Source organism: Pan paniscus, chromosome 9, assembly GCF_029289425.2.
Source record: "Pan paniscus chromosome 9, NHGRI_mPanPan1-v2.0_pri, whole genome shotgun sequence".
In the NCBI taxonomy this organism is placed as follows: Eukaryota; Metazoa; Chordata; class Mammalia; order Primates; family Hominidae; genus Pan; species Pan paniscus.
Window position 1 is genome coordinate 15,353,143 of NC_073258.2, and position 24,981 is coordinate 15,378,123.

A 24,981-nucleotide genomic window follows, 5' to 3' on the forward strand; every position below is an offset into this window, starting at 1 on the left:
AATCCATGCTCTTTGTGTAAACCTGTGCATGGCCTCTTCAGGGAGCACGGTTCTGTCACTAGAAACCATCCCAACATAGCTTCACTTAAATGGAAGCTAATGGTGATTGCTGAAGGATAGCAGCCTTGGTAGTTTCTCTTTGAAGTCCTGTCATTATGAGATGCTCTGGTGTATGTTTACATGGGAGCTAAGGTGTATTTTCATATATATGTTCTGTATATTATTATGTTCTGATTTTTTTTAAAAAGCCTTTCTTGCTGGGAAAAGACTGGCCTTTCTGGGTCTAGCCAATTCTTAGAGTAGGAAAATGATTCTGTCTAACAGAGGATAGTCCAGGAGCCTGCTTTTCATATGCAAACCAACCAGTCCAGAACCAGACCTCCTCTATGTGGTCCAGGCACCCCAGGATACAGTGTTCCTCTGCCCTAATCATTCCCTGGAATGGTACCAGACAACTAGGGACCACCTCTGAAGCTTAGAGCCAGCTGGAGTTATTCGAACTAGTCAGTCCTTAATTGGTCACTCTGTTTCCCCTGCCCTGCCCATGGAAAGCCCAGGAAAGGCTCTGGTCTAAGCTAGCCTCTTGTCTTCTGCCTCCTGACCACCCTAGTATCTTTCCATGTGGCCCTTGATGGCCTGCCATGCTTCCTGTCTTGGGGACCTTTGAGTGTAATAAATTTTTTTCCTGAACTTCTCCTGTGCTCTGTGGCCGCACCTGACTGACCATCACATAAAAGAATACAAAACCTAAGGTGAATAAACTATTACCAGGAAATTCAGGTTGGAGTCTAAGTCTTAACTAGACAAGTTAGTGAGATCCTGCAACTACCATTAGAAGGAGAAAGCAGCGCTATTTTTATATTATGATTATGAAGGTATAACATTCTAGACAGTTGGGAATATATAATTTTTAATTCAGTCCTAAATGCATCATGAATATAACCTAATGTGATACATATTTATGTAGTTTTGATCAAGGAATATGTGAAATCTGACACTCCACTTTTATACCTTATGAAATATGTTAGCTATATGTCATTGTACTTCAAATTATCTTTTTTTTTGAGACAGTGTTGCTCTGCTGCCCAGGCTGAAGTGCAGTGGTGTGATTTACACACATGGTTATGTGTGTAAATAACCATGTTGCTTTCTAAAATAGTTGTAGCAGTTACTCTCTCAGGCCATGCATGAATAGACCAGGCATCTTCATCAGCCTTGACTGGTGTAATTTAAAACAAAACAAAAAACAATCTTCTATTGTCACTTGTTATTTGAGTTCTTCTACATCTGCTTTTATTTTTTCTTCCTACTCAAAAGTCTTCGATTCTTCCTCATTCTCTGTAGAAACAATTATTACTATTAAGGTTGAAATACCATATTTCTTCAATTCTAAGACATGGACTTGTTCCCATTTCAACAGTTCTAAAATTGGAATGCTTCTGTCAGTTGATATCCAAAGCACTTTGCCACATTTTCTTTATATCCAGTCTATTATTGAATACTATGCAGCCATAAAAAGGAATGAGATCATGTCCTTTGCAGGGACATGGATGAAGCTGGAAGCCATCATCGTTAGCAAACTAACACAGGAACAGAAAACCAAACACCACGTGTTTTCACTCATAAGTGGGAGTTGAACAATGAGAACACAGGGACACAGGGAGGGGAACATCACATACCAGGGCCTGTTGCGGGGTGGGGGGTGAGGGGAGGGAACTTAGAGGACAGGTCAATAGGTGCCACAGACCACCATGTCACACGTATACCTATATAACAGACCAGCACGTTCTGCACATGTATCCCAGAAATTGAAGCAAAATTAAACAAACAAAAAAGCATCTTCTCCACCCCTAGGCAGAGGAATAGGTTGTGACTGGTTATTATCACCTGACCCTGGCCAGCATAGAAGACATCTTGCCATTCCCTGGACACCTTAGTTGAGTTATTTGCACTTTATAGTACCATAGCAGTTGAATTTTAGCTTAAATTTAAATCCCTAATTAAACCATCTCGGAAAATTACACATTGATGTGGCATTGAAATTGTTATGGTTCAAGAGGAGTTTTGGAACCAGATTTTTTATAAATGAGGCAAGTACTTGTACTGGCAGCTAGTCATACTTCTTTTTTCCTTACAAAACATGATCAGGTGCTGTGTAGGCTCTAGGAAAGAGGGATGTCCACCCACAAATGGATGAAGCTGTGCTTCATTGCAGCATTGAGATTCAGGCAGATGGATTGCCAGTGACGTGGCAGACAGTGCAATTAATGTAACAAAATGTCAACAGCCTTGGGAATTGATCATAGATTGAATTCCCAGAGCTAGAAGACATGAGTATGATTCAGTCATGCATCCTGAAGGACAAAAACCCAAGTGTAGCTCACAGCTGACTGTCAAAAGCAGTTAATTTCTAGCTATATGAAGTTTACAGAAGGAAATAAAATTACAGATTTAACCAAATAAGACATGCAATTGAGACTAATACCTTTGGAGGGGCCTCAGAATTCTATTTCCTGTCCTAATAATGTTCAAGGGTGTCAAGATTGGAAACACTGCTCTAAAGAAAGCTGTATGCTTTTAACATTCTATTCATAAACATTATAACCCAAAACTATTCATAATAATAATTAGTACAATAAAGGCTTAGTCTTAAACTTTGATTGGAATAATAAAGAAGAAAGCAATATGAAAATGAAATCTTACGGATTTGTATCATGTTGCCAGGTTATAACAAATTTTTAAATATACATTTAATATTTCTGCTTTCACTCTAATCATTATCAAATTAGTCATATCTTAGAAACCAGGATATATGATGTTATCCTATACTTATTTAAAATTGTTTTGTATTTTAAAATTCTTGGGATTATGATCATTCAGTGTAAACAATACTGTCTACATAGTTACTTAATTTGCTTTCTTTTTTTTTTGAGATGGAGTCTCGCTCTGTCTCACAGGCTGGAGTGCAGTGGCGCAGTCTCAGCTCACTGCAACCTCTGCCTGTCGGGTTCAAGCGATTCTCCTGCCTCAGCCTCCCGAGTAGCTGGGATTACAGGCACCTGCCACTGCGCCCAGCTAATTTTTGTATTTTTGGTAGAGATGGGGTTTTGCCATGTTGGCCAGGCTGGTCTTGAACTCCTGACCTCAGGTGATCCACCCGCCTTGGCCTCCCAAAGTGCTGGGATTACAGGCGTGAGCCACCATGCCTGGCCAATTTACTTTCTTAACCTATTATTTTTAAAGGAAGAAAAAGCAAGCCTACTTTCACTAACCATAGCAGATGTGAGAAGATTTTATAAAACAAAAAAAGGGGAAGCAAGTTACCTGGAAAGAGGACAGCCATTAGAAGATGTTTTTGTCTTGGTAGAAATGAAATCACATTTGTTCAACAAAATGACAGTCACTCTACATAAAACTGGGTTTTATTTAAAGAGAAGAAACTGGACGCACAGTAACCCAGCAGAACAGACCCCACCCCCATTGGAGTCTCAGCTCGTTTCTAATTGTATTCTGCATGATTTAGGTTGGAATTGTAGACCTGAGTCTGTCATTTGGAACCAAACGTCCTGTTGCTATTCATGGAAGAGGGAGTTAACAATACGAAATCGTTTGCTTTCCACATGTTTTGAACTGCTATCAGGAAGGAGGGGCCTTTCAGCTCAATAAGTTTTCCATTTCTCCCTACTTCTATCTCATCTCAAAATGTGTTTTAAAGTTAACTGAACAATATTAAGTGATGAAATGATTTAAGTAGAAGAAAGATTAGTGAGAAGTATCACGATATTCAGAGGTACTTGGGGGCTAATACATGTTAAATTTTAAGTAGACTGTGGTTACATGAGTCTTTTTTTTTTTTTTTAAATTATCTCTTGATAGGCCCTGCTATTGTAAGCACAGGAAGAGAGAAATCAATAAATTTGTATATCCGCCCATTTTGGTTTGTTTTCATAAGAAAAATATCTGGAGCTTGTGAGCACTTTCTATGCTGACCGCTGCTTGGGATTGCTCCTTCCTGGTTCCCGAACCCTGGATGCCAAACTTCTTTGTAGGCCTTTCCAAGGGAGCGTACCCTATCTGTGGCCTGTGTTCAGTGCTGCAATGTATATAATAGATTTTCAAGGCTTTTTTTTTTTAAGTTACCTGGAAAGTTATTTTATTTCAATCAGTAAATGGTCCTAAAGAAATTGCTGTGCATTGGGCACTCTGCCACATTGCCAGCTCACATTACCACCTGAGAGTTTGTTGAGGAATCATCCACAAGCAATTCGTAGGAGGAAAAGGAGACCTCAAGAGACTCACTTGAAAGCTTTTCTGGGCCATCTCGTTGCTAGAAAGTCATTCAACAAACATTTGCCAATCTCGTCTTTGCTTCTGGAAAACTGGGAAGCAGATGTGATTGAGAGTTCTGATTTGCAGGCTCAGGGTCTGGTGAGGGATGGCAGACATGTGGGCAGGTGAACAACAGCACCGAGGGGTAGGAGCTGTAGTGGAAGTGGGCAGAAGTTGCTGTGGAAGCACAGAGGTGGAACCCTTTTTGCCTGAGAACATTTCGGAAGGGCTCACAAAGACATGGCATTTAAACAGAATCTTGATAGAATTTGGTCAGTGCAAGGGGAGTGAGAAGGAGTTTTCAGGGCAGTGGATACTCATGTACAGACAAGGAGTCCTGGGAGGTGGCGAGAGGTCCCCATGGCCACTGGGGCTTACCGAACTCAGAGAATAGGGAGAGATGTGGGTGGAAACACTGGTCACAGGGGCATTCACTTCAAAAGACCATACCCGAATCCTCTCAAAGCCTAAAACGTAGTAGGAATGAAATCATGGATTTCACCAGATAGGATAGCTTGGAAAATGAGCACAAAAGCTTACATTGCTTTTCCTCCCATCCTCTTCTATCAAACCACAGATACTTCTCTTTTTTTTAACCTTTGACTCTGAAGTCTTCAGGCTTCCGGCAGAATCTCTTGCATTGGGAGTTGCCTTGACCTGGAGGAATTCATTCCAACAGCTATTCCTAAAAGACTTTCTGTCCTGGGTCCTTCGGCTCTGTGGTTGCTAAGAAAGCCCAGGTCAGGGGTCTGTCCCTTCCTTCTGGGGCCATTTAATTCCACTCCCTTCTGTGGCTACAGACTGAGATGCTAAGCCACGATCCCACCTGAGCTGCTGCCACAATTAGCTTGATTCATGCTGTCACCTTTACCATTTCACCTCAAGAAAAACCTGAGAAGGAAAGAATTGATGGGCCATAGTCGGGGTGGCTGCATATTTTCAGACCCAGTTTTGCAAGGCGTAGTTGGATTAACTGGACACTTCAGGGATCTCACTCAGTTGGTTAAAACTGAACCTAGGCCCTTGGTGGTGTGAGAGACGCCCTCTCCATGTGCAGGTAAAGATCCACGGTACCTCCTACCCCCCAGTCCACCCCATGTTAATTTACTTTTTAAATTAAAAAAGTGATGCAGGTTTGTTATGAATAGTTTGAGCAGTTGAAAAGAATATAGAATAAAAAGTGAGATCCTCCTTGCACACATACATGCCTGTGGTCAGCCAGATCCCAAAATTTGGAATGTATCCTTTTAGACTTTTACGTATGTATCTACAAACATTATATGTATACATATACATCACTTGTTTTTACTAAAAAGGGATTATGCTCCAAGTGTTTCCTGCAACTTCATTTTCCCTACCTAAAGTGTCTTGGACATATGATGCCTTTTACAGCAATGATAATTTGAGGGTAAGTCTCAGTTTTTATTCTTTGTGGTAAAGGTTTCTTGATAGTAGAGTTGTCAGATTTATCAGGTTGCCCAGTTAAATTTGCATTTCAAATAAACAATGAATACTTTTTTGGTGTACATGTCCTATACAGTATTTGGTGGTATATATGTTCATATGTACTGAAAAAGTATTTGCTGTTCATTTGAGATGTGAGTTAACTGGGTTCCCCGTTTTATCTGGCAACTCTGCACTTGTTAGTTCACTTACGTATCATTGGCTTGGGGTTGTTATTGTTGTTCTATGAAAAACTTTTCATGCACAAAACCTTGAAACCATAAAAAGGTCCTGTTTCCTGGGAAAGGTGGTGTCTGGGCCAGTGTTCACACACCTGATGAATGAGAAAGGTTTGGGGCCAGCTCAGCTGGGCACCCAGAACTCATTACTTGCCTCTATTGGAAAGAACTGGCCCGTGTAGCTGCTTTGTAGTTGGAGCTGAGACCCGACTCTTTCATCCTAGCCACTATGTGAAGTTGCCACTAGTGGTCACCTGAAGTTGTGTGGGTGATATTAATTGAATTTTTGAAAAACTAAATGCTGGTATTTGTAGGAATTTGCAGTGCAGACGGGCAGCCTTTCAACCAGTGCATAGCATAATTAGAGCAAGCTTTTAAGATTCTTTGAAGTGCCAAATGTTTATGAAATTCAAATAGGGGTGCCAATCTGCACAATAAAGGGGCCCTTGGTGGTGTTTTTAAAAATCTTCTATTTTGTAGATGTAAATATATGCCATAATTAGCGGGAAGTAACTTGAAGAGCCACGGCTGAGTTTATTCCTATTATTCTTATTTAAAACAGCTGTGGCAGGCAGGCTACAGCTGCTGTCTCATCATTGGGTTGGGCAGGGCATAAGGGCCGAAGTGAACACACTCAAAGACTCTTTTCTGAGGGCAGCTCCTTCACCCCCCCTACATGCTGGCTTCCTTGCTGGGGAGCTGTCTCACGGTTGGCCCAGCTTCCCCACCCACCCCAAGCCTCTGAATGTCAATGGGACTGGCTTCAAGGGTCTTAGCCAGAAGGCACTTGCCTGCAAATGAGAGGGCGAGGAGCCTTTTAGAGCAGCCAGCTTTCTCCAGACCTCCCCCTTCTCTGCCCATGGCAGTAGTGCCTCTAGGGGCACTGTTGCCCCACAGCCCCAGGCCCAGTGCAGAGCGATTGTCCTTTGGTGCCTGTGGGAGCAGCTGCAATGCCGCACTGCGTGCCCTGCCTGGCCGAGCCTTACCATGTGGCAGGCCTGGATGGCTGCCCGCCACAGGGCCCAGCTCCCAGCACCGCCTGCCAAGGAGCCAGATGCTACCATTGGAAAAAATTGCTTCACAATTTGAAATCTTGGTTCTTTGATCATTGCTCGGAGAGGATGAAGAAGAGAGGTTCAAAGTAGTGTTTTAAAATGCCAGCGTCTCGTTGCAGCCATCAGTGCCTATTAGACTGTCTCTGGTTGGGGACAGTCCTCTTGATGTTTTCATTTTTGCAACCAGGTCATTCTCCCCAGCTCTTCCAAGCCCTCTGGATAGGAAGGGAAGGTCCACAGCCTGCTCCTGACCCTGTGCCCCTGCTGTCCCCCTGCCTCGCGCCTTAGAGGTTATCTGCTTGCCTTTGTTCCAGCAGGCTTTTCCCCAATGAAGCTTGTAACAAAGTTGTTGTCATCCACCAAATGCTGCCACTGCGTGAGCTGCTCACTCCCATTCTTCACTGGGCAGGAGTAGCCTTCACTTCCTGATCCTTCTGCCCCCACAACCAGGTCTCCAGAGGATGGAGGTTTTGCAGGGATGATCCACTCTGTCCCCTGGCCTAGCACCCGCCTCCAAGGACTTCAGATCCCACATACTTGGGTGAGGCTTCATTCTTCCTTACCCTTGAAATGGGAAGGGTCAGTCTTTGGAGAGTGTTGCATTTTTCATATTTACTGCCAAAAGGCAAAAACATGAAATTTAAACCAAACAGATCCAGGATGGCTGGGCATGGTGGCCCACGCCTATAATCCCAGCACTTTGGGAGGCCGAGGCAGGTGGATCACTTGATGTCAGGAGTTCAAGAGCAACCTGGCCAACATAGTGAAACCCCATCTGTACTAAAAAATACAAAAATTAGTGTGGTGGCGCACATCTGTAATCCCAGCTACTTGGGAGGCTGAGGCAGTAGAATCTCTTGAACCCAGAAGGTCGAGGTTGCAGTGAGCCAACATTGTGCCACTGCACTCCAGCCTGGGCAGCAGAGTGAGACTCTGTCTCAGAAAACAGAACAGATCCATGAATAAATGGGCTTACTGAGTAAGAGGTAATAGAGGAGAAACGAATCCAGACTCTTATCTGGGGACTAAACTGTTTCAGTTGTGGAAGTAATGAGTATAAGAGAAGGATGATTTGGGAAAGAATTTGGAAACTTTTGATGGGGTGTATTTTTGTTTTCTGTTGCTGTCCGCTTCCTCTGCCCATCATTGAAACCGGCTTCTGCTTCGACTTTTTGTTGTTTTTCAGGACTTGCCCACAAATAGACCCTAAAGTCTTTAATTCACTCAACACACGTGTTAATGATGGCCTTTTTTTAGTCCCAGAAAGAATTCTATAACATGTCTAATCATGCCTTTTGAGAAATTTATACCTGTTTGAGCTGTTATACTCAATACGTAAGACCCGTCATAAACACAAATCAGAAAAAGTCCTAATTTTTCTGTTTGGAAAAAGCCAGTGTTGCATCTGTGCCACACACCCGACAAATGTGGGTTGGGGCCAAGACTGGCTCCATGGTGACAGTCTTTATCGTGTTTATTGATTACAGACTCTTGTCTCGTTGAGGAAAGGTGTCAGTGTCTGTAGATGTGATTTGAGGCTCTGTCTTCATCTCTATTGTGGTCAATATTTCAAATTGACAAGTGAACAGGAGTGATTATAGATATTGTTAATGACTGTAAATTTTATAGTACATTATAGATTACAGGTGAATTTTATATGCATTATCTCCTCATATTACCACCGTGGCCTTTGGAAACACATCATCTTCCCTGTGGATAAAGATGAGAAAAGTGAGACCCAAAAAGTGATTCCAGATCTCTCACTTCTGCTGCCTGTGCTTCAGTCCAGTGTCTGAGATGAGATGACAAATGAGAAGCAGCATTCACAGACGCCTGGACCAGTGTCGGACTGGATGGGATGAGTGGAGGACTGAACTTTGTAGAGTTTAACAAAAGTAAATGTAAAACTTGAATCTTGGGAAGCAAACAGAACCTGAAGAACTATGTGGGTGAGGAGGAGGAGAGGAATGGTGAAGTTAAGGAAGAAAGGAGAGAAAACTGCAGAATTGTGTTACAGAAGTGTTCTTAGGTCTGTGGTACCCGAAGTTCTGGATGGAAGTTACAGAGGAGCTCATTTCAACTTAACAGATGTAATAGGCAGCATCATGGATCCCCAGACATGCCTCCTCTGTAGCCATGGAATCTGTGGATAATGGTACATTACATGGCAAAGGGGAATTAAAAGTTGTTAATCAGCAGATAGAATATCTTGGATTATCTAAGTGGGCCTAGCATGGTCCCAAGGTCCCTTAAAGCAGAAGAGGGAGACAAAAGAAGACATCCAGAGAGACGACAGCTGGCAATGTGAGAAGGATTCGGCTGGTGTTTCTGGCTTTGAAAATGGAGCAAGGGGCTCCGGGACAAGGAATGTGGGTGGTCTCAGAAGCTGGAAGAGGCAAGGAAACAGAACCCTCTTCAGAGCCTCTGTCTAGTAAGGAGTTGCATCCCTTCTAGTTCCTTGATCTTAGCCAGCCTGGAGCTGAATTAAATTTCCGACCTACAGGAATATAAAATAATTAGTTTGTCTTGTTTTAAGCCACTAAATGTGTGATAATTTGTAGCAGAGAAAATTAATATAACAGAAAAAAGCATTAACAGTTAAGACTGTCTGGCAGTATTATTATTTATAAATAGAGATGGGGTCTTGCTATGTTGCCCAGGCTGGTCTCAAACTCCTGGGCGTAAGTGGCCAGTGTGCCTGGCCCAGCAGCATTATTGAAGTGATTTTCCTGTGTCTGAAAGTATTTAGCTTTAAGGCAGTGCAGGTCAGGATGCTGTGGAAAGGATTTCTGCTTTTGGAGGTAGGAGAGAGTTGACCTCTGAACTAAGTTTCAGCTTAGAGTTTAGGGTCTCTGTTTCTAGAGCAAACAGGGAGAAGATTTCTTAGAAGGACTCATTTCCCTGGACTTACCTTCCCCAGCCATATTTCTAAGTGTTGTTTTTTAACACTGCAGAACCTGGCCTATGACCAGCCTTTTTGGCTAGCTTGTGCCCAGAAGATGGGATATGGTTTGACTTTGGAATTTATTGGAAAGATAAGTTTTACTAGTTTTCAACTGTTTCTTGGATTTTTGTTTTTATTTACTTTTAGAAAATATCCTGTGGTTAGGTAAAAGCTGGTTAGGCAGAAATAGTTTGTATCTCTGATAGTGGTACATTTTTAAAAACTCATTTTCTTGCCTTCAGAACTACATGAAATAGGTTTGCTTTCCACCTGGAGTGATTTTCAGTTGGGAGGGGGACGTGTCAGTAGGGTAGATAATGAACTCTGCAAATTCCAGACTTCTTTGTTGTTGACTTAATGCTAGCATTCTTTCTTTGATATTACCTTCGCTTCATGGGAGTTCAGTGACTGCATTTCTTTCTGGAATAGCCGTAACACTATCAGCTGACAGATAATTATATATATATATATAAAATTATATATATCTTGATAATTATATATATATCTTGATAATTATATTTTACATCAATACTTCCTCCTAGAAAATTCGTGAAGAGCATCTGTGATATGGTTGGATAGCTACATAATTATTTTCCATGTTCAAGGGTAATTACAAAGCAGTTGTAATGGCAAATTGGTTATTTACTGTTAGTTGGGAAGCCTTTTAAAATCTAATCTCTTAAATTTACACTAATAATTAAATAGAGAATTTTCTCAGACTGTTTCTCCTTACCTCTTATCTAAATGAAGGATAAAATGCACATAGACTCTATGACCGAGCAATTACACTCCTAGGAACGCCCAACAGAAACACATCCATATGTCCCTCAAAAGCATATTCAAGAACGTTCATAGTAGCACTCTTCTTAATAGGTCCATTTGGAAGCCTCACAAATGTCCCTAAGTAATAGGGTGGATAGATCGTGGCATTTTTCATTCAATGGAATATTCTACAGTAATGAGGATGAATGAACTATATACAACAACATGGTTGAATCTCACAAAATGCTGAGTAAACAAAACTAAACACTGTAAACCCTGTTCCACTTGCTTAAAGTTCAGAAACCAGACAAAACTAATGTGTGATGTTTCAGGATCATGGTTACACTGGCAAGGTGTATAGATGATTGTGCCTGGAAGGAAGGATATTTGGGGGAGAGAGGGACTTCCATTTCTTCATCTGGGTGCTGGCTCACTTGATGAAAATTAATCGAGCTGTAAACTTCCAGTTTGTTTACTTCTCTGAATGTATATTTTAATTTTATGTAAAACTGTTAACTTTGACAACTTTAAAACATGTAATTTGTTGGGATGGTTTCTGAGGGTAGGTTGGGTATTCTTTAATAACTTTGTTTTGAATAATTCTATCATTGTAACTACAGATCATCCATTCCAAATGGAAGCTATATTAAAGTTGTTTGGGGAGTTCTAAGAGATAATGGTAAACCAATGGTGAGGTGGTAGGAATGGTCTGCCGCAGCTGCAAGCAGTAAGGACTTTGCTTGGCTGTAGGGAATTTACAAACAATGACAAAACCATCTAAAAAATCAATTTTCTTTTTATTATCACCATATTAATGGTGATATTAAGGACAAAACCTCCTTTGTTGGCCTGAGTCCTAAATAATTGGTGAAGTTAGTGTTGAATTTTTTTAATTACTTTTTTTTTGAGACAGCATCTAGTTCTGTTGCCCAGGCTGGAGTGCAGTGGTACAAATCATGGCTCACTGCAGCCTCAAACTCCTGGGCTCTAGGAAGCTTCCTATTTTAGCCTCCCAGGTAGCTGGGACTACAGGCACATGCCACCATGTCCGGCTAATTAAAAAAAAAAAATTATTTGTAGAGATGGCATCTCCCTATGTTGCCCAGGCTGGTCTCGAACTCCTGGGCTCAAGCAATCCTCCTGCCTCAACCTCTGAAAGTGCTGGGATTATAGGTGTGAGCTGAATTTTTATTTTTTATATATGTATGTATACAACATATGTTGAATTTTTATTTTATATATAGAACATCTATATGCTTCAAATTAGCAAGCACATTATCCATTATATTACTTCTCCTTTAGTAACACATGTGGACTCAGCCTAGTACTCATTTCAGGTGCAGTCTGAGTCCACAGTCCCCATGGTGCTCCTTGTTCCAGTGGTTAAACAGATTTGTCAATGAGCAACAATAGTAGAATGATTATGAAGATGAGGAAACAGAACTTTTTTTCCATTCCTTCATTCTCTGTTTCTGCTTTGGGAATTTTTACATTTACAATTTTAAATAACTGAAGTAGAGTGCTGGTTATTGTTGAAAATCATTTTGTCAAATAAAGGAAGGCGGTCTTAAAAATGCGTCAGATCTGCTAGGTGTGCCACTGCTGTGGGACAGCTGCTTTCACCAGCGTTACTTAAGCATGGAACCTCGTACAGACAGAACCGTAACAGTTGTGAACATATTCAGCAATTTTACTAACATCATGATGAATAATACCATTCTAAACTTAGTTAACATTTTAAAATTATATATATTGACAGATTGTTTTTAAAAACTGTCAACCTTAAAACAGAAAAAATAATCTATTTACTCTCCCAGTGACCCACCTGCCCCCCATGCACAATGGCTTATTTCACTGTGTTCCCTTCCATAGTCCAGTCTGTACACCAAAATCACTAGACTGCTTTCCCCCATGCTTAGAAATAGGGTCTTGCTATGTTGCCTAGGCTGGTCTCAAACTCCTGGGCTTAAGCGAGCCTCCTGCCTCAGCCTCCTGAGTAATTGGGACTACAGGTATTCTACCACACCCAGCTTGCTAGACTGCATTTGATTATTTACTAATCTTTCAGAACAACTCGATTAATCAAAATCAACTAGTACAATGTTAGCTCACAGTGTATTCATAGCACATGGAGACTCTTTCAAAGCTAGGAATTTAAAGTTGAAAGAAAGAAAAATAATTTCTAATGCACCTTTTCTGCTCAACACAAACTTATTGCAGCATCATTGGGAAGCATCATAGATATTCATCAGTAGAGCGTGTATTAAATTATGGTGTATCTGTGCCGTAGAATAGTGTGCAGCCACTAGAAAGTGTGGCTGTTCATTATTTTAAATGGCTGTACTTTATAATACTGAAATTCCATATTAGTACTATATGAGTTCTAAGTGGCATAGGTATATATATGTTTAATGCAAGGTTTTAGAAAAGTTAATATAATGTGCTACTGTTTGTGTGATAAAGGAGGAATGTATATGCTTGAATACCTAAGTGCTGAATATCTCTGAAAGGACACTTGAGAAATGGATAACATTGGTTACCTTTAGGGAGGTTGGCAAATTTGGGGGTTCATGCCCATTTTACAGTTTTATTTTTCCCCCGTCTTTACCACATGCATGTTTTCACTTTTTAAAAAAATGTTGGGCTGGGCCAGGCATGGTGGCTTAGGCCTGTAATCCCAGCACTTTGGGAGGCCGAGGTGGGCGGATCACCTGAGGATGGGAGTTCGAGACCAGCCTGACCAACGTGGAGAAACCTCGTCTCTACTAAAAATACAAAAAAAATTATCCGGGCATGGTGGCGCCTGCCTGTAATCCCAGTTACTTGGGAGGCTGAGGCAGGAGAGTCGCTCAAACCCAGGAGGCAGAGGTTGCGGTGAGCCAAGATCGTGCCATTGCACTCCAGTCTGCAACAAGAGCAAAACTCCATCTCAAAAAAAAAAAAATCTGGAATGTTTTGGCACAGGCTACATCATAATAATAACAGCATTAATCCTGCCACCATAAAGCACCTGAACTGCTTTTCACAGCAAAGTATTCTAAGGTGTCAGCAAAGCGAGGCAGTGGCAGTTCTTGAAGGTAACACTGCCATGTGGAAAGCTCGATGGGAATTCCAGTGTTCAGAGCCCCTGTGTGCCTGAGGTTTATGGCAGCCCTTCTGCCCTGGAGGCTGGAGCTCAGTTAGACACAGGGGCCTCTTCAGCCTTGGGAGTTCAGATGCTGATCTCATTTTGGGAAAGACATGCATGATTTCCTGCTGAGCTGCTCTTTTGTGGAGCCAAATGTTAAACCTTTGAATGTGAGAAAAATGCACACCTGGGTATTTTTGTTTGTTTATGATTTATACCCCATAAAATCCAAAATGCAGAATGTGAGGAAAGCTCACTACATTTATGGGTAACATAAAACCAGATAAGTACAAGTTAAAGCAGATTGGAAACCAGTAAAAGGAGCTGTACCCTGACTGTTAGTAGCTATTAGAAGCACCTGAGACAAGTTTATTATTGTAGTTGAACTCTGAATTTAGCTTTGAATTTCTTGGCACATAAGGTGAAAAGGGGAATGTGGAGTACATGGTTCTCTTTATTTGTAGACAGAAAGTAGGAAGTTTTGCCTAAGGAGTTGGACATTTTCCTAATAACCAATTCAAAAAGGAAATTTAAATGTAGATACTTATTTTAAAGTATATGATGACTCAGGTCTTAGTGGTTAGTGCCTGTCAAGGTATAAAAATTAGCCAGTCAGAATCTGCCAAATCTGGTGCAATACGGTGCCTCACACCTGTAATCTCAGCACTTAGAGTGGCTGAGGTGGGCAGATAACTTGAGGCCAGGAGTTCGAGACCAGCCTGGGCACCAAGGCAAAACCCTGTCACTACTAGAAATACAGAAATTAGTTGGGCATGGTGGCACATGCCTGTAATCTCAGCTACTCAGGAGGCTGAGGCGGGAGAATCCACTGAACCTGGGAGGCGGAGGTTGCAGTGAGCCTCGCACCACTGATTCCAGCCTAGGCGACAGAGCCAGACCCTGTCTCAAAAAAAAAAAAAAAAAAAAAAAAAAAAGTGCCAAACCTCACAAAATATAAAATCTCATTTGAGTGTCAGATCCATGTACCTCTGCTTCAACAACCACCACGGCAGTCCACATTTATCATCTCTCGCTTGGACTGCTATAATGGCCTCCATATATATATATATATACACACACACACACACACACATACTTTCTGCTCTCTTCCGGAGTCGTCTCCAAGCCATGGTCAGAGGTGCCTTTTGGAAAGCAGAGCTGGTTGTGCCCTGTCACTGTTCCAGGCCTGTCTGCTCACTGTGTCCTTTGGTCTCAGGATATTAGACCCAAGCCCTTCCACCTCTCCAGCTCTCCTGCCATCCTCTCTCTCTTGCTTTCTCTTTAGCACTTCTTTCTGGCTCTGTGCCCTCTTCTCTCATATGGAATGCTTCTCTTGCCTAAGCCTCGTCTTCTTTCTTGGGATCTGAGTTGCATCATCATTAGAAGCATTCCTGACCCTGGGGGCCCACTCCTCACCATTTGTGCTCGTGTCCCCCCGTACCTCTCTCCCTGGTGCTTAGTTCTGTGTGGTATGTTCCTCACTTAATTGTAAGCCTCACGAGAGCAGGACCTGGCTCAGCTTTTGCTTGTTTTATCCCCAGCTCTGAGCATTGTGCCGGATGTGGAGCAGGGGGTTGGTAGATATTTGAGGGAAGGCAACTATTACTCTGTGGCTGTCTTTGGTCTGTTTTGTGCTGCTACAACAGAATGCCACAGCCTGGGTAATTTATAAAGAACAAAAATTCATTTCTCACATTTCTAGAGGCTGGGATGTCCAAGATCGAATCTGTAGCATCTGGTGGAAGGCAGATGAAGGGCCAGAGAGAGCCAGCTTACTCCTGAAAGCCCTACTTATAGCAGCGTTAACCCATATGCAAGGGCAGAGGCTCAACACCTAAACCCATCCCAAAAGGCCTCACCTCCAACACTGTTGCACTGGGGTTTAAGCTTCCAATGCATGAATTTGGTGGGGGCACATTCAGACCACTGCAATGATCAAACGCTGCAGCAGCCAGTTTCCCCACCATCCTGCTGAAGACATTTCTCTCTGAAGCACAGTGCTAATCATACCACTTCCTTGGCACCCAGGCTTTCAAGGGGGTATCCATTTCCTACAAAATACAATCTAAACTGTCTTCTTCGCCTCCATAACCTGTGCCCAAGTTGCATTTCCAAACTCCCAGTCTGAGGTCCTTAATCCATGCCCAGAAGCTAGAATGCAGCACTCCAGGCCTTGGCCTGCACTGTACCCCCAGCCTTCCCTGCATGTGCCAGTCTAAATCATTCCTGAACTGAGACCACCTGTGGAAAGTCATACCTTCCATTGCTGCAACTCTAAGTATCTCTGACATGGAACTTATTTTCTATCTGAATGATAGTTATTTTATGTATCTTCCATATCAGTTGTAGGCAAAACCCGTACATTGTCTAGCATGAACCTTTCATAGTAGGTGCTTAATAAAAATGTGTTAAATGAATGGCAACTTAAGTCATTATTTAACATCTTTGTAAGCCAGTCTTTAATAGAAACCATTTCCCCTCCAGATATTCTAATTTTTAAGAAAGTTTCTATTTGTACATATATGACAAATGGCTAGTCAGCTGCAGTCTCTTGTTTTTTTAAAAAAAATCTCTAAAGATGAGTGAACATGAATCCAATTAATATCCTGCTTTCTGTGCATATTTCAAAGACCTTGTGGATCTTTTATTGCAAGGGTATAGTATTATTCTGATACTGAATGCAAGAAAGTAAAACAAAATTGATACTTGTAGCATGTCATTTCAAGAGAGGACTGCCCAAATTAGCAAACTCTTTAAAAAATGACAGATGGGTATTGAACTTGTTTCTAGATGAGCATCACCTTCCCAAGCCAGCCCTCTTCATTCAGCCAAGTAGAGGTCTTACCCTGAAAGTTACTGCTCGGTGCCATGACTCCTAGGATGAGAGAATAACCCACACCTCCATTTCCTTTCCAACAGGCTGATTTAAACTGCAATATTCAAGATGATGCTGGGGCTTTTTATGGTGTAACCAGTCAGTACGAGAGTTCTGAAAATATGACAGTCACCTGTTCCACCAAAGTTTGCTCCTTTGGGAAGCAAGTAGTAGAAAAAGTAGAGGTAAGTTGGCCTCTGTATACTGGAAACTTCATTCAAGGGCAGACTGTTGGCTTCCTTTAAACCTTCCTTGGGGCAGAGAGTTGTATTTTTGGATGTCTGCTTCTTACCTTCTGTATTAGTCCATTCTCACACTGCTATGAAGAACTACCTGAAAATGGGTAGTTTATGAAGAAAAGATGTTTCATTGACTCACAGTTCCACAGGCTTAACAGGAAGCATGATTTGGGGGTGTCAGGAAACTTAGAATCATGGTGGCTGAAGGTGAAGGGGAAGCAAGGCACGTCTTCTCATGGTGGCAGGAGAAAGGTGGGTGGGAACCACCACACACTTTTAAACCATCAGATCTGGTGAGAACTCCCACAGTATCACAGGAACAGCCTGGGGGAAACTGCCCTCATGATCCAATCACCTGCCACCAGGCCCCTCCTCTGACATGTGGGGATTACGATTCGAGGTGAGATTTGGGTGGGGATACAACCAAACCATATCACCCTCCTTCTTTCTCCCACTTCTTTTTCCTGTTAACTTCTAAAAAGCCAAAGTGATTTGGAAGCACCTGAAAGGAAGCAAATAGGATGTCCCGTGCCAGTCCTCTGACTGTGTCTGAAGTCGGCTGTGCCCTGCTCAGCCAGTGCTGTGCACCTTTGCATGAGGCCTTGTGGGGTAGTGTGGTATGAAAGTTGGGTCGAGATAGGCCCTGCCACTCAGAATGATGCCCTCCCTACACCCAACCCCTAGGTCCAAGGGCACTCCCAGGCATTGTAGATAGATGTCAAGGTGGTACTCAGCTGATTGGCACCTGCCCTCTGAAACCAGGATACCTTGAGTTTGATAATGTTGCTTTTGCCATTTCCACTGCCTTCGCTTTTAGATAGAGTTTATTATATATTAGGATCCAATCTCTTTTTACGGCTTTTATGTTTCATACCTTCCTCCCTTTAAAAAGATGTATATTTGTTTGATCAGGGTGAGGTGCTTTGTTGAATAATGTTTGTTGTTGGCATTCCTTGAAGGTTGTATTTTTTAGTGTCTTCTATCCATCACCCAATTAATTGATCCGTGTTCAGTGAGCAGTTTTTATTTGCAGTGGCCCCAGACCTTTCAGGTTCAAGAGCCCACCTTAGCTGTACAAAGACTTTGTGCTGAGGAGGGAGAGAGGGAGAAGGATATATTTCTTAAGACCTTGGGCTAAGCAATGAGGATTTGGGATGCTGCAGGCCCTCGTAGCACAAGCCCCCTGAGCAATGGACAGGCCTTATGAGAATGTTGTTGAGGAAAGGTTATGCTGGCAGAAGAGGATTCAGGGGAGTTGACTCAGATGGACAATTTAAGCTTAGGGGTCATGAGCTTTCCCACAATGGTGGCAGTGGGAATCCTGTAAGACGTTTTGAATGGAACTTAGAAACTAACTGGATATTAATGAGGAGGAAGAGTCAAAAGTCACACTCACATTTTATGCTTGGAAGGATGGTACTGCCACTAATAGAGATAAGGAAATAAGGTGTTCAAGAGGAAATAGGCAATGATTATAGATGCAAGACTAGAACTTGGATGACAGGTAAAGACTGGAAATATAAGTTGGTAAAGACTGAGCATTAAGGATTGGGAATGGAGACCTAGCTGCAGAGAGGGAATAGAAAGGGCACAGGAATAATGATTAAATTTGGGGAGCAGCCACTAGCCCTAGGATAAGTAGAGGGAGACATAAACAGAAGAGCCGAGGACAAAAATGAGTGAGGAGGGCGGGAATTGGCTCAACATAATGTCTAGGAAGCCCAGGAGGTGAGAAGGTGGCTGTATCATGAAACATGGCTGGGACACCTGGAACCAGATGACCTCCTCTCCTCTAAGAAGGAGGAAGCAAAGTTACCTGTGGGTGATTGGGAGTGTGGAAGATGAGTGTTAGGCAATGTTAGTGAATAGCTAAGTTGTCAGGGATGTTCTCTGTAGTTGAAATTCTCTGCCTGGACAGGTGCATTTGAGAAAAGATGAACCAGACAGCTTACTCAGTTTCCCAAATGTCAAATTACTGGTGTCCTCAGACGATACACCCAAAGCTCTATGCAAATTCAGGGAGCAGGGAAAGGTTGCTCTTGACTGATAAAATCACAGGAATTTTTATGGAGAAGGTGGTGTGCGTGGTAGGTGGGGTTTTACATTTAAGCCTTTTATCTGTTTAGAATGTGTGTCTGCATTTGGTGTGAAGCAGTAGTCCACTTATATTTTCTTCCAGATAGGCGTTTGTATCAAAACCACTTATGAAATGATTCATTCTTTCCCAGTTAAACAGATCTGTCCCCTTTAAATTACCATTTATTCTGAGAGCTGTTCCTGGAGTCCCACTGTTCTGTTCCACCCACTATTTGTGTCTACGTATCCCAGTACCATGTGGATTTGATTACAGTGGCTTTATAGTATATACTGATATTTGATGAGGCGAGTCAGTCTCACTATTCTTCTTTTTCATATATTTTCTAAGCTAGTAACCAACATTTATTCTTCCAAATAATTCAATCACTTAAACATATAAAGAAAAACAAAAACCTTGTTTGAGCAATCTAATTGTAATTGCATCAAACTTAGATGTTCTTTTGGAAAAATTTTATATTAAATATTTCTAATCAAGAATGTATTTGCAGTCTCATTTCATTTTATGTATTTCAATAAGATCATTTTCATTATACAGGTTTGTCTCTTTCTTGTTAAATATATTTCTAAATATTATATAATATGTTGTAATTTCCTGTTTCTAGATTCGAATTAATAGAGAAAAGCTCTTGATTTTGCATATCTGTCTTCAATATGGCCATCTTAGCAAATTCTCATACTTAACTTTAGTTTTTCCCCCAGATTCCTGGGGTACCCTTGTACAGTTAACTGATGTTAGTTGAAAAAGTTTTGGTGTTTTGCCCTTTAGGATTATATTTACTGTAGGCTTTTATTAATGGTCTTTATTACTAATTTAAGTGTTTTCTTTCTATTCCTATTTTACTTAGGATTTTTATTAGTTACAGCTGCAATACGTTATCAAATGCTTTTCAGCAACTGTTGCTATATGATTTTTCTTCCAAGTTGTTGACATAACAAGTTAATACATTTCCTCAATGTGTATGAAACACCATAGCATTTCTGAAACAGTCTTACTTTGGATTTATTGTTGCATTCTATTTGCTGATATTTTACACAGAATTTTCACATTACATTTCATAAGTAATATTCGTCTATACTTTTTTCTTTTCCTTTTTTTTTTTTTTTTGAGATGGGGTCTCACTCTGTCACCCACACTGGAATGCAGTGGCATGATCTTGGCTCACTGCAGCCTCAGCCTCACTGGGCTCAAGCAATCCTCCCACCTCAGCCTCTTGAGTATCTGGGACCACAGGCCTGTGCCACCATGCCTGGCTAATTTTTTGTGTTGTTTTGTAGAAATGTGGTTTCGCTGGTCTGAAACTCCTGGGCTCAAGCGATGTGCCTACCTCAGCCTACCAAAGTGCTAGGATTAAAGGTGTGAGCTGTCACACCCAACTATATACTTTTTTCAATAACCTGTTTGCCAAATTTCAGTCTTGAATGTACACTAGTTTCATAAAAACAATAACACTGGAAATAACTATTCTTTAAAGATTACATAAAACTTACTCCTGTGAAATTATTTGGTCTTTATATGTTTTTTAGCATCTACTTTTAATTAATTATTTTTAATTGATAGATAAAAATTTTATACATTTATGGTGTATAACATGATGTTTTGAAATATGCATACACAGTAGAATGGCTGAATTGAGCTAATTAACATGTATTACCTCACATAGCTTACCAATTTTTGTGGTAAGAACACTTAAATATTCTCTTAGCAGTTTTCGAGAATACAGTACCTTGGTATTAACTATAGTCACCATGTTGTACAGTAGATCTCTTGAGCTTATTTCTCCTAACTGAAATTTTATATCCCTTGTGGCCTCCACCTTTCTCAATGGTAAATAGCTAAACTTGTTAGTTGTGGTCATTTCCACAATGACTGATCTATTTATTGACATTTTCCCCTTCTTTTTGACTCAGTGTTAGCAAGTTGTATTTTTCTGGGAAAGCATCTATATCTGCTGTGTTTTGTTTGCTTCGCCGTGTGTGTGTGTGTGTGTGTGTGTGTGTGTGTGTGTGTGTGTCTGCTTTAGGGTTATGTGAAATAATCTCTTATGTATCTTCTAATTTGTACTGTAATTGTGGTTTTGCCACTTTTCTTTTTTCTCCTCTTTACTTGTGTGAAGAGTTTATTTTGTCTGTCTAAAGGACCAGTTTTTAATTCTGTCTACATTTTAAATTTCTATTTCATTGATTTGAGCTTTTATCTTTATTAATTCCCTTTTCCTGGCTTCCTTTGATTTCTTTGTGGTTTGGGTTTTTTTTTTAAGGATGTGTATTTTATTCTGTAAACTTTTATCTTTCATGATGAAGACATATGAGGCTGCTTCATTAAGTTTCCTTCAAGTGCAGCTTCATCATGGCTGATACGTTTTGATGTAAAATATCTCCCTTTTCATTGCTCTTTAGTTTGTAATTTTCTTAATTCCTTTTGATCCAAGGTTATCTAGGAAGCCTTGTTTCTTATTTCTGAGTTATTGAAACTGCATATATACTAGTATTTTCTTAATTTCTTCCTTTCATAAACAGGTGACATTCAGGGGCTCATGATCCGTGAGAAATAATCAGTTTTTTCTAAAGTAGAGAGATTAGCTGTATTGGTTGTTAACCTATGAGGCTTTATCACAATAAAGAGATTTTCTTTGAAGAATTGTAGCTAGCTGGGGCCTGCTCTTACAGATCTCCTCCAGGTAAAGCATCATAATTAGGCAGTTTTATTTTTTTCTGACCTTTGCTAAAAGGATCTGTCAGCCCTTCTTAAAGCTCTCATCTTTCCAACTAATTTTTTTTAAACTTTCAGAAAAATAATGGATTCTATGTATAGCAATAAATTTGGAGATAGTTTTTTTTTAATTAAGTAAATTACGTAAGTAGTATAGCATATAGAAGATGATTCATGTTGAAAAACTAAAATGCTTTTATAGGCAGTAATATCTGTTTCATGTGTTTTGGAGTCAAAAGTGTAAAAATACTGAAATCCTTTCTTCCTCACAGACGGAGTATGCAAGGTTTGAGAATGGCCGATTTGTATACCGAATAAACCGCTCCCCAATGTGTGAATATATGATCAACTTCATCCACAAGCTCAAACACTTACCAGAGAAATATATGATGAACAGTGTTTTGGAAAACTTCACAATTTTATTGGTAATGGTTTTGTCTCTTTCCTGTGTGGGCAGATGCTGCCATGAGGCTTGACGGAAGTGAGGAAGGTGGGCCTGGGAGGCGCTGGGCCTGCGCCGAGGGAACTGACCAGGCTGTTGGATTGGGTTCCCAGTGGTCAGTCAGCAGTTGAATTTGCATCATCCATAGGGAAAACTTGGGCTTGATTCTGTAGAAGAGAAGGGGTTTTATCTGGCTGGGGTTTCTAAGGTTCGCAGAACTGGAATTCAGTTGGGTAATAAAAAGTGATGTGTTTTTATCTCTGGCTGCAGAGTAGAAAGGCCTGGAGAACTTTTAAACATCCAGCTGTATCCTAGATCAATTAAATCAGGATCTGTGAGAACAGGACCCAGGCATGTGTATTTTTTTAAGTTCCGCAGGTAATTTCAACATTAGCCAAGTTTTAGTCTCAGCAGCAACATGTTATGCAAATCAGGCAAAAGCTGAGTTGGTATGTTTGTACTTCAAACATACCTTGACACATTCCATGATGGACTTCCAAGGCCTTCTAAGAAGTTACATGCATTAAGGCAGGAAAATATAAGCTCTCAGTACCAGAAGAAATATAAATTAGAATAGAATGCATGGAATGCAGTGACCAGGAGGCGGAAAATGTTCTTCATAGGCTAAAAAATCTGGCTAGGCTGAGTACAGTGGCTTATGCCTCTAATCTCAACACTTTGGGAGGCCAAGGTGGGAGGATCCCCTGAGCCCAGGAGTTCGAGACCAGCCTGGGTGACATAGTGACACCCTATCTCAAAACAAACAGACAAAACAAACTTAATGGGCAGCTAAAGGAAAGGGAAAATAGTGTTCAAGGTCCATGATGGGAAAACTCACCAGTGCCCCTGGATGGTTCTATGTGGGTTTTCCCCTAATACTTAACTTTAAAACGAATTTCTTCTCGGAACTTTATTTGGGGACTTCAGAAGTTGTTAGGAACAATGTCATCCTCAAAATAGAAAATACTCAGTAATGGGTTTCATAAGGCTCATTTAAAAAAATAACATTACTTGATTAAAGGGAAAATGCCAAAACAAAACTTGAGAGAAACAATCTTAGCAAAAGAGGGGCAACAAGGCTATACTGTGGCCAAATACTCCTCTGAAAGCCTACTTTATTCCTTTTTGTTACTAGGATTAAGAATCCATACAGCAGGAATTCTTTACTTGGTGTTTTTGGTTCCATTGGGACAGTGGCTTTCAATCAGCAGTGTTCTGTTTTTTGTTTTGTTTTGTTTTTGTTTTTTAGAAAGGCTGTTTCCCAATTTCCCAAAACTCTAATTTATACCTTTTACCTATTTCTGTGGTGTAAATATGCCCTTCATGGGCAATTTCAAGCTACCGATAGCTATTCAGCTAATGAAATTCCTTAATATTTAACAATAACTTTTATGAGCCAGTAGGAGCCACCTTCTATACACCATTGTTTAAAAAAAATAAGTAACATTTAAAAATAAAAACCCTGTGCATATTAGATTCATCCAGGAAGGTTTAAAACATCTAAGGCCTAGGTCCCACCCTGGATGAATAAAATGAGTCCCTGGAGATGGGGCCCAGCATCCTGGTTTTTGTTTATTTTTTAAGCTCTGCATGTAGTTGAAGTGTGCAACCAGGTAGAGACCCATTGCTGTAAGAGATTGGGAAATGAGCCGCAAGGACTCTCAGAGTTTATAGACACATGATTGGCATACAACTAGCAAACAGATAATTTTGCATATAATTTTCGTTTGTTCCAAGAAGAGAATCTTAATGGGTTCTCAGATGTGCCCATGTCCTTCTAAAATTTAGAAGCCAGCATTCAGGGGAAGTTTGGAATACATGCTCTTTAATAACATTGATCACTATTCCTTTCTTTAATGGCCCTTTGGTGAAAATAGAGCAATTCAAGGTTTGCAGGACTGGCACGTAGCAGGTGCTTGTCATATAGGTGCTCCCTGTTGCTGTCTAAGAATAGATGCATCACTTTAGCAGTCAGATGAGTAGAAGGTGAGTGTGACATCTACTAAGGATCTTAAGTGGCCTCAGGAATTAACCAAAACTCTGAATGAATGGCTTCCCTGCCTCTCTTGGGGGGAGTCTTAGCTGTTTATTAAAAATCAATTCTGATTCTGTTTCTGCATGCTAAGGATGCATGTTCTCAGTCCCTAAAACTCTACCTCAGAGAGCACAGCTAAGATAAATGTGGCCTGGAAAAGTGTTGAAGCCCCTGTTACCCACAGAACCTGACTACAGTTGTGCACTGCATAGCAGTGTGAAGGGCGGACCACGTGTATGGTAGTGCTCCCATAAGATTATAATGGAGGTGAAAAATTCCTGTCACCTAGTGATGATGCAACTATTATATAATAGAGCATAATTATTTTTAAAAATAAATTTAGCTTAGCCTAAGTGTACAGTACAAAAGTTTACAGTAGTATACAGTGATGCCCTAGGCCTTCCCATTCACTCATCACTTACTCACTGACTCACCTAGAGCAAATTTCAGGCCTGTAAACTCCACGCATGGTAAGTGCCCTATATAGGTGAACTACTTTTTACCTTTTATACCATATTTTTACTGTACTTCATGTGTAGATATGTTTAGATACAAAAAATACTTACCATTGTGTTGTAATAGCCTACAGTAATCAGTACAGTAACATGCTATACAGATTTGTACCCTAGGAGCAATAGGCTACACCATATAGCCTAGGTGTGTAGTAGGCTGTACCGTCTAGGT

At 40.9% G+C, this 24,981-nt stretch overlaps 1 protein-coding gene and 1 long non-coding RNA gene across 5 annotated transcripts in view; one reads left to right on the forward strand and one right to left on the reverse strand.

The window, feature by feature from the left end:
• Nucleotides 1-24,981, forward strand: part of TEAD1 (TEA domain transcription factor 1) — a 269,886-nt gene that overhangs the window by 233,246 nt on the left and 11,659 nt on the right. For all 4 annotated transcript variants that reach the window (XM_055094135.2, XM_034932165.3, XM_034932160.3 and 1 more), the window contains 2 exons: nucleotides 16,819-16,959; nucleotides 22,093-22,245. In XM_055094135.2, the coding sequence (XP_054950110.1) occupies nucleotides 16,819-16,959; nucleotides 22,093-22,245 (294 nt within the window). The remainder of the gene's footprint in view (nucleotides 1-16,818; nucleotides 16,960-22,092; nucleotides 22,246-24,981) is intronic.
• LOC117974853 (uncharacterized) overlaps nucleotides 22,271-24,981 on the reverse strand; it is a 78,797-nt gene continuing 76,086 nt past the window's right edge. The window contains exon 5 of the long non-coding RNA XR_010113417.1: nucleotides 22,271-22,429. This is a non-coding gene — a long non-coding RNA (uncharacterized LOC117974853). The remainder of the gene's footprint in view (nucleotides 22,430-24,981) is intronic.